The sequence below is a fragment of the Apus apus genome, chromosome 27 (assembly GCF_020740795.1).
Source record: "Apus apus isolate bApuApu2 chromosome 27, bApuApu2.pri.cur, whole genome shotgun sequence".
Classification (NCBI taxonomy): domain Eukaryota; kingdom Metazoa; phylum Chordata; class Aves; order Apodiformes; family Apodidae; genus Apus; species Apus apus.
In genome coordinates this window covers 1,532,806-1,542,652 of record NC_067308.1, presented here as the reverse complement: position 1 = coordinate 1,542,652, position 9,847 = coordinate 1,532,806, and the positions used below count along the sequence as shown (strand labels likewise).

Genomic DNA, 9,847 nt, shown 5'->3' with positions numbered 1-9,847 from the left:
CTGGGAACAGCTCTGGGGTCCCCAACACAGGGAGGACATGGAGCTGGTGGAGAGAGTCCAGAGGAGGCCCCAGAGATGCTGGGAGGGCTGGAGCAGCTCTGGAGCCAGGCTGGGAGAGTTGGGGTGTTGAGCCTGGAGAGGAGAAGGCTCCAGGGAGACCTGAGAGCAGCTTCCAGTGCCTGAAGGGGCTCCAGGAAAGCTGGGGAGGGGCTTGGGACAAGGGCAGGGAGGGATGGGATGAGGGGGAGGGATGGAAAGTGGGAGAGGGAGATGGAGGTTGGAGATGAGGAGGGAATTCTGGAGTGTGAGGGTGGGGAGAGCCTGGGCCAGGTTGCCCAGGGAAGCTGTGGCTGCCCCATCCCTGGCAGTGTTGAAGGGCAGGTTGGATGGGGCTTGGAGCAGCCTGGGCTGGTGGGAGGTGTCCCTGCCCATGCAGGGGGGTTGGATCTGGATGATCTCTAAGGTCCCTACAATCCAAACCATCCCATGATTCTCTGATGATTCTATGATTGACTTGGCTGCCCCTGAGCTGCTCCTGAAGACAGGCAGGACTGCAGGACTCCCTGGCAGGAGAAAAGAGGCTCCTTCATGGTGTTAATTTTATTACAAAACCCTCAGCACCTCCACACACCCCTCCCCCTTCACAGAGCAACCAGAAAGAACAGAAACAGCAAAATACAACGAGGCTTCCTGGAGAACAAGCATCAACAGGGACCTGCTGTGCCCCACCAAGCAGAGCAGCAGGTCGGGCAGGAGAGTTGGGCACCTTATTGCTCCTTCCCACAGATGTTTCCAGAGGCCCAGGGAAGGCTGCAGAGGGCAAAGAGCCCCTGGGCTGAAGGGAGGCAGAGATGCTGGGAACACTGGAGTTGCAGCCCCACAAACCAACCCCTGTGGGTGTTTCCACCTCAGAGGCAGCAGCACCACGGCTGCCACGCAGGGAGGGGTCCCTGCTCCCAACAGGCTGACAAGGAAGGTTGGGATTTTCACTTGGGTTCACGTTTTTTGCTTATTTCATGTATCAAATGCAGAAGATGATCCCACTGCAGCCACTGGAGCCGTTGATTCCCTCTTGCTGCTGCCCAGGGGGGGCTGGTGACCCCCCCCCCAGGCTGCTGCTCTGGGGGGTTCATGTTCCTTCCTTCCTGAGCTCTGGGGGGTGGGGGCATTTGACCTGGCTCAGTTCTTTTTGGTCTTGGGGGTGTCATACTTCCTCTTGCTGGAGTACCAGAGCAGCAGTGGGATCCCGATGGAGGGCAGGGTCATCACCCCAAAGGCTGCCCAGTCCAGCTGGAAGGAGAGATGGAGAGGGGAAAAGTCAGAACAAATAAAAAACCATGGGTGGATTTGGTTGGAGGGACCTTAAAGCTCCTCCAGTCCCACCCCCTGCATGGGCAGGGACACCTCCCACCAGCCCAGGCTGCTCCAAGCCCCATCCAACCTGCCCTTCAACACTGCCAGGGATGGGGCAGCCACAGCTTCCCTGGGCAACCTGGCCCAGGCTCTCCCCACCCTCACACTCCACAATTCCCTCCTCATCTCCAACCTCCAGCTCCCTTTCCCAGTTTTCATCCCTCCCCCTCATCCCATCCCTCCCTGCCCTTGTCCCAAGTCCCTCCCCAGCTTTCCTGGAGCCCCTTCAGGCTCTGGAAATCACATGGAGATGAGTTGCACCAACAGACCTTCTACCCTTCAAGCTTCTGGCTCAAATCCCACAGCCCCAGGTCCTTCACAGAAGCAACTGGGATGAAAACTCTTTGTTTTTCCTGGGACATTCCTCTGGAAAGCTCACAGGGCTTAACTGCAACCCACACTGGAGCTTCCCAGGTGAGCGTGGTGCAAACCAAACCCCCCCCAAACTGCCCAGAAGCCCCGTGCTGGGGCTCCTCAAACCAGGACACTGGGCTGTGCAGGATCAGTCCCTGAGACACTCACAAAGTGAGGGGAGAACCTCCTGTCGAACTCCCGCTGAGCCAGGATCCCTCCCTGCCCGGGAGCACTGGTGAAGCCCACCTGGAAAAGGCAGAGGGAGAAGATCCCATGAATCCCCTTCCCTTCTTGCAGCAGAGCCTGAGCAGTGTGAGCACCTGGTGGTTTGAGGGGCCAGGGTTGTTGTGTGGGACTGCCAGGAGGGCCTGGAGAGAACTCCTGGGGGATCTGGGGGGGTCACAGTTCCCTGCCACTTCCTGCCACACTCCATAAAATCCAGGAGACATGGAGCCCGTGGCCTTCCTGCTCCTTTATTTCTTGCTGCTTTGCTGCACTCAAAGGCCTGGGAAGGAGGCTCCTGTTCCATCAGGTCACCATGTGCTTTGCAGGATGAGTCCATTGGGTGCTGGGAAGAGCCAGGGACCCACTCCCAGATCAGCCCTGACACAAGGGACCCTTGGACACCGATCACTGCCACCATCATGGGATGGGCTGGGTTGGAGGGACCTTAAAGCTCAACTAGATCCAACCCCCCTGCATGGGCAGGGACACCTCCCACCAGCCCAGGCTGCTCCAAGCCCCATCCAACCTGCCCTTCAACACTGCCAGGGATGGGGCAGCCACAGCTTCCCTGGGCAGCCTGGGCCAGGGTCTCACCACCCTCACAGCCAAGAACTCCCTCCTCATCTCCAACCTCCAGCTCCTTCTCCCAGTTTTCATCCCTCCCCCTCATGCCATCCCTCCCTGCCCTTGTCCCAAGCCCCTCCCCAGCTTTCCTGGAGCCCCTTCAGGCACTGGAAGCTGCTCTCAGGTCTCCCTGGAGCCTTCTCCTCTCCAGGCTCAACACCCCAACTCTCCCAGCCTGGCTCCAGAGCTGCTCCAGCCCTCCCATCATCTCCGGGGCCTCCTCTGGACTCTCTCCACCAGCTCCATGTCCTCCCTGTGTTGGGGACCCCAGAGCTGTTCCCAGCCCTGCAGGGGGTCTCCCCAGAGCAGAGCAGAGGGGACAATCCCCTCCCTGGCCCTGCTGCTCACGCTGCTGGTGACAGCCCAGGACACAGGGGGTTTCTGGGCTCCAGCACATGGTGCTGCCTCATGTTGAGCTTCTCCTGCCCCAACACCCCCAGGTCCTTCTCCTTGGCTGCTCCATCCATTCCCACCAGCCTGGCTTTGTGCCTGGGGTTGCCCCGACCCCTGTGCAGGACCTTGCACTTGGCCTTGTTGCCTCCATGTGCTTCACAGGGTCCCAGCTCTCCAGCCTGTCCAGGTCCCTCAGGATGACACCCCTGCCCTCCAGCCTGTCACCACAGTTTGGTGTCACTGCAAGTCCCTCCCCAGCTTTCCTGCACCCCTGTGAGCTCAGCCTTGGTGTTTATTTGTATTTGTCTATATCTGTTCCCATCCCCTGTTACTCCCCTCTCTGTGTTCCAATAAACCTGCTCCAGTTTTCATTTCCAGCCTTTAAGTCTGTCTTCCTTAATCCCCTTTTACCTTCCCTTGGGAGGGGGGGTAACAGGACAATTCTGCCCTCTGCTTTTTGCCTCACCCTGACCACTAAAAGGGGGGGAGAAGAGTGTTTGGCACCTTCTCTTCCTGCAGCAGAGCCCACGAGGGCACAGGGATGTGCAACAGCAGCTCTAAGGGCACCTCTGGGTGTTTCTGCTCTGGGGTTTGGGGCAGGATCCTATAATTGACCCACTCACCACAACCTGCCCACCCTCCTGGGCCAGGTAGGTGATGGTAGCAGAGGTGAAGTTGAAGTATCCAGCCTTGAGGGGCCTGAGGACCACGGTGTGGGAGACGTTGCTGGCGCTGAGAGCCCCGCGTTAAGGAACAGGGGAGGTTGGGAATGTTGGGAGGACAGAGGGAGGCTGGGGAGTCATGGGGGGCTGAGGGGCAAGGGGGAGATCTGGGAGAGATTCCCAAGCAGGAAAGGATACGGAGCAATCCTGTCCCACTTGACGTTGAGCATCCCAGAGACGATGCCAAAATCTTCCGGCGGGAAAGAATCATCCGAGAGCTCCACGTCCAGAGCAGCACTGGGGAGAGGGGAGAACATGGAGCTCTGCTCCTGGGGACTGCCCCAGGGAAGGCTGGCAGCTCACAGTCATGGGATGGGTTGGAGGGACCTTCAAGATCATCCAGTCCCACCCCCTGCACGGGCAGGGACACCTCCCACCAGCCCAGGCTGCTCCAAGCCCCATCCAACCTGCCCTTCAGCACTGCCAGGGATGGGGCAGCCACAGCTTCCCTGGGCAACCTGGGCCAGGGTCTCACCACCATCACAGGGAAGAATACCCTCCTCATGTCTCACCTCAATCTCCCTCTCCCAGTTTTCATCCCTCCCCCTCATCCCATCCCTCCCTGCCCTTGTCCCAAGCCCCTCCCCAGCTTTCCTGGAGCCCCTTCAGGCACTGGAAGCTGCTCTCAGGTCTCCCTGGAGCCTTCTCCTCTCCAGGCTCAACACCCCAACTCTCCCAGCCTGGCTCCAGAGCTGCTCCAGCCCTCCCAGCATCTCCGGGGCCTCCTCTGGACTCTCTCCAGCAGCTCCATGTCCTCCCTGTGTTGGGGACCCCAGAGCTGTTCCCAGCCCTGCAGGGGGTCTCCCCAGAGCAGAGCAGAGGGGACAATCCCCTCCTTGTCCTCCTTGTGTTGGGGGCAACAGAAGTTCTACAGCAGGTGGAAGAACTGGTTTTTGAAACACAAAAAGGCACCAGGAGATGACAGGGACAGCCCAGGATGGTGCTGGGGAACGACAGGGAGGGAGCAGGAAGGGGAAGGCAAAGCTGAGAGGAACTGGAAAAGGGGCAGGAAAGCAGAGGGGGAAAAAGAGCTGACAGGGCCAGGAAAGGGAGGCTGAGGGGGAGGGGATGGAATGTGAGGGGACACGAGAGGGGCTGCAGGTCCTGGAGCAGCCACGAGGGGAAAGGAGACAGGGGGGAAAGGAGGGGACAACAGAAGAAGCAAAAGGCAAAGGACAGAGCCAAAGCTTCAAGCTCTCGTGCCAAGCTCAGGGCTGGGGCAGCCAAGCCCCTCATGGAGCCCAGGAAGTCCCAGACACCCCCACATCTGCTCCTGATGCTGGAGCCTGGAGGGGGTTTTACCTGGAGCCAACGTTGTAGATGTTGTACTGCAGAGTCAGGTCCTTGCCCTCCACTGCATATCTGTTCAAGAGGGACTTGGAGGCCAGGAGCCTGGCCCCTTCCTCACAGTGAGCCACAGAGAGCAGGGCACACACAGCAAGGAGCAGGAGCTTCATCTGGAAGCCAAAGAAAACAGAATGTCCTTAATCATTTCGTTGCTAAAAGAAGAACAAGACAACAAGACAGTCTGGGTGCAGTGAGAGAACTCGTGTGTCCCTCACAGGAATTCTGCTGAGGGATCATCCCAAGCTGGCAGAAAGTCACTCTGGCCCCACATGAGTCTGTAGGTGCCCCTGAAATCCTGGTGCATTTTCCTGCAGAAGGTAAGAATTGACCCAGAGTGTCCCAGCTCAGCAGGCAGGGAAGGAAGGACAATTCCTCCCTTCCCAAAGCCCCAGCAGGAATCACTGCTCTTCATCACGTCTCAGAAACTGGCAAAAGTCTCAGATCACAAACTCTCTTCTAGCAAATTTCAGAGAAGCAGGTTTGACAATTGACAGTTTCTCCAGCTGTAGAAATTAAGAGTTAATTGCCCTTGTGAAGCACGGCAGCTTCCCAGCACTACGTGACACAGCACTTCGTTCCATCAGATTCCCTGTTCTCAGAAAGCACCAGCCCCTCATCCCCCACATCTGCTGCTCTTTCCTGCTCAGCCACTGAGGAGCCACCAACCCCGTCCAGCGGCCGCACGGGCCCAAGTCCCGGGTTCGGGCCACGTGTCCCAGCGTCCCCGAGCCCAGCATCGCTGGAGCTGCCCTGAGAGGGGCGAGGGGACCACACGGTCCTTGTACCATGGAATGACAGACTGGTTTGGGCTGGAAGGGACCTCAAAGCTCATCCAGTGCCACCCCTGCATGGGCAGGGACACCTCCCACCAGCCCAGGCTGCTCCAAGCCCCATCCAGCCTGCCCTTCAACACTGCCAGGGATGGGGCAGCCACAGCTTCCCTGGGCAACCTGGGCCAGGGTCTCATCACCTTCATTGGAAAGTATTTCCTCCTCATGTCTCACCTGGATCTCCCCTCTTCCATTTTAAAGCCATTCCACCTTGTCCTCTCACTACAAGTTCTTGTCCCAAGCCCCTCCCCAGCTTTCCTGGAGCCCCTTCAGGCACTGGAAGCTGCTCTAAGCTCTCCCTGGAGCCTTCTCCTCTCCAGGCTCAACACCCCAACTCTCCCAGCCTGGCTCCAGAGCTGCTCCAGCCCTCCCAGCATCTCCGGGGCCTCCTCTGGCCTCTCTCCACCAGCTCCGTGTCCTCCCTGTGTTGGGGACCCCCCAGACCCCGCACCCCGCGCTCCCACCCGGGGCTGCCCCGCCCGAGACCCGCAGGGACGCTCAGACCCACGGAAAACAACGGCCCCGCCGGGCCCAGCGGCCCCGGGACCCCCCCCCCCCCCCCCCCTCTCACCGTCCCGGCGCTCCCGGCACGGCCGCGTCAGCGCACGGCACCGGAAGTGCGTCAGACCGGAAGTGGCCCCTGGCTCCGCCCCGGGGCGCGCTGGGAAGTGGAGTCCGGGACCGGGAACCGGGAACCGGGACCCGCGGGGCCCGGAGAACAAAGAGCAGAGCCCAGCCCAGCCCAGCCCAGCCCAGCCCAGCGCAGCCCAGCCCAGCCCAGCCCAGCCCCGCCCCCAGCGCTGCGGGGTTTGCAGGCACCGGCCGGGCCGGGACCCGGTTTTCCCTCGGGGAGAAGGGGCAGGTGGTTCTGAACCGCAGAGCAGAGTCATGGAACGGTTTGTGTTGGAGACCTTTAATACCACCCAGTCCCACCGTTCCCCCAGCCCTGCCCAGTCCCCACTGCCCCACGTCCCTCAGCACCACATCTTGGAAACCCCTCAGGGATGGGGACTCCCCCCTGGGCAGCCTGGGCCAGGGCCTGACAACCCTTCCCAGGAAGGAATTGTTCCCCAGATCCAACCTCAACCTCCCCTGGGCACCTTGAGGCCCTTTCCTCTTGTCCTGTCACTTGTTCCCGGGGAGCAGAGCCCGACCCCCCTGGCTCCAACCTCCTCTCAGGCAGCTGCAGAGCCAGCAGGTCTCCCCTCACCTCCTGGGCTCCAGGCTGGACACCCCCAGCTCCCTCAGCTGCTCCTGCTCAGACTTGTGCTCCAGCCCCTTCCCCAGCCCCGTTGCCCTTCCCTGGACACGCTCCAGCCCCTCCATGTCCTTGTGCCTGGATGCTGCACCCCAGTGACCCTGTGGGGGAGGCCCGGGGGTGACGCTGCTGCCCTGGGAGAGAAGACAAAGCTGCCAAGCAAGGACGCAACACAGGAAGGCAGAAGAAGGCCACACCTCCCCTCCCCACCTGTTCCTGTGATTCTCCTCTCATCTCCTTCTTGCAGAGCTGTGGGAACAACGAGGCAGAGAGAGGTGCCCTCCCCCCTGAGCCTTCAGCTGGTGCCAAGGACATAGAGCAGGAGCCCGAGGACCAGCAGCGCCCGCAGCAGAACCTCAACCAGCAGCAGCAGCAGCAGCACGAGTGACACCAGGAGAAGCAGCAGCACAGCCCAGCTCAGCAGGGCTGCCAGCTGCATGGAGCAGCCAGGGAGGGGAGGACGAGGGCAGGGCAGGGGATCCGGGCTGAAATCATCTCACACGGGGCGGGAGCCCTGACCCCAGAGCTCTCCCCTCGTGTGTTACTGACCCTGTGCTGAACTGACCCCACCCCAGGGGGGCTCCACCCTTCTGGTTCCCACAGATTAGGAAACGTCAGGGCCTCCCTGGTGCCAAACTGGTGCCAAAACAGAAAGCTACTGGGTGGGATGTTCCCTGCTGGTGGAAGCCTTGTGGGGTCAGGTCCCCTGTTCCCATCTTTCTCAGGCAGCTGCCTGCAGGTCTCTGGGGTTAGAAGGGCCACAGATCCCCTCCTCTGAACACACATTCCTTCTCACACACTGTGCTGGTTTGGAGGGTTTTATTAGAGGGACCACCCAGGGGTGGTTCTGGTAAGAAGCTGAGAAGCTCCCCCAGCTCCAAAACCAGCCAAGGAGCCACTGGAGAGACACAACGGATGCACCTCTGGGATCAACATTTGAAAGAACTGAGATAAAACCTGAGCAGGGAGCGGAGCTGGAGGGGTGAGAGCAGAGCTGGGGGGAAATCCTGAGGTTGGTGAGGAAGAAGGTGCCCGAGCAGAAGTTTCCCTGCAGCCCATGGGGAGATGGCAGCTGTGCCCCTGCATCCATGGAGGAACGTGGTGAGACATTCCCTGAAGGCACCAGGAGGGGTGGACTTGGCCACTGGACTTGGATTTTGTGACCAGTGGACTCGGATTTGCTGCCAGTGGACTCGGATGCTGCAGCTGTGGAAGCCCCCGGGCCAGGGGAGGTGCCTGTTCCCCAAGCTCCCATGACTCTGTGGGCAGCGCTGGAGCAGCTCCGGGGCTGGTGGGAAGGACTCATGGAGGAGAGGTTGGTGGAGGACTCTGCCATGGGAGGGACCCCGTGGGGAGCAGGGCAGGACTGTGAGGAATCCTTCTCCGTGAGGAGGAAGGAGCAGCAGGAACCACCAGCCTGTGAACTGACTCTAAACCCCATCCCCATCCCCCTGTGCTGCTGGGGGGAAGGAGGGAGAGAAATGGGGAACAAAGTGATTTGGGCCAGGAAGAAGGGAGGGGTGGGGTGATGTATGTGGGCCCTGCTCTGTGTGTCCGTGTCCTGTGTGTGATTGAATAGCATTCAAGTATTATTTTTTCCCCCAGTTGAGTCTGTTTTGCCCGAGACTGTAAATGGGGAGTGAGGGAAGGAGTGAGGGAGGGAAGGAGGGAAGGAGTGAGGGAGGGAGAGAACAAACCCTCCTCATCCTTGTCTGGACCCACAAGCTCCTCGTGGGGTTTTTCCTCCCCATCCCAGGGTGAGGGGGGAGTTGGGTGAGCGACCACGGGGCTGGTTCTGTGTTGTTGTGTTGGGCCCAAACCAACACACAGATGACCCAAAACCACACACACAAATGATCAGCCCATGGATCCACCTCTCCAGAGCCCCAGCGACCACCTCGTGCTCTCTCTGCAAAGTTCTCCACTCCCAGCCTTTGCCAACAGCTCTCCAGGTTCTCTCTTCCTTCTGTCCCTGCTGAACCAGGCAAAGCTGACCCAAGATGCAGACTCTGGAAAGCATCACAGGGCTTAAATGATTCTATGATGAGGACCCAAGCAACCAAACACTGAGAAAATACCTGTCCTTAGCCTAAGGAGCTCAGAGCATTTCTCAAAGAAGAGGCTTGAATTTCTCTGCAAAGCACCTTACTCAAGCAGAAATTGGCTGTCAGATGTTTATACTTTTTGTATATATTTTTCTTCCTGGCTGTTGGGTCCACGTAAGCTGGAAGAAACAGGAGGAAGGGAAAGCCTTGTTATTGAGCAGAAAAAATTGGAGGGGGGGGGAATCATAGAATGATGGCATTGTTTGGGATGGAAAAGACCTTTAATACCATCCAGTCCCACCGTTCCCCCAGCCCTGCCCAGTCCCCACTGCCCCATGTCCCTCAGCACCACATCTTGGAAACCCCTCCAGGGATGGGGACTCCCCCCTGGGCAGCCTGGGCCAGGCCCTGACAACCCTTCCCAGGAAGGAATTGTTCCCAAGATCCAACCTCAACCTCCCCTGGGCACCTTGAGGCCCTTTCCTCTTGTCCCATCCCTTGTTCCTGGGGAGCAGAGCCCGACCCCCCCTGGCTCCAACCTCCTCTCAGGCAGCTGCAGAGCCAGCAGGTCTCCCCTCACCTCCTGGGCTCCAGGCTGGACACCCCCAGCTCCCTCAGCTGCTCCTGCTCAGACTT

General features: G+C 59.7%; 1 protein-coding gene across 2 annotated transcripts; it reads right to left on the bottom strand.

Moving 5' to 3' along the window:
• Nucleotides 1-585: 585 nt before the first annotated feature.
• SSR2 (signal sequence receptor subunit 2) lies at nucleotides 586-6,546 on the bottom strand. Of its 2 annotated transcripts, none has more exons than XM_051641127.1 (6): nucleotides 6,480-6,546; nucleotides 5,034-5,188; nucleotides 3,870-3,968; nucleotides 3,633-3,741; nucleotides 1,936-2,013; nucleotides 586-1,290 (listed from the first exon to the last, which is right to left on the bottom strand). In XM_051641127.1, the coding sequence occupies exons 2-6, from the start codon at nucleotides 5,186-5,188 to the stop codon at nucleotides 1,180-1,182; spliced, it is 552 nt and encodes a 183-aa protein (XP_051497087.1). In that variant the 5' UTR covers nucleotides 6,480-6,546; the 3' UTR covers nucleotides 586-1,179. The 2 variants fall into 2 exon arrangements, with proteins under 2 accessions (XP_051497087.1, XP_051497086.1); XM_051641126.1 differs by lacking the exon at nucleotides 6,480-6,546 and adding an exon at nucleotides 5,294-5,553.
• Nucleotides 6,547-9,847: the final 3,301 nt, after the last annotated feature.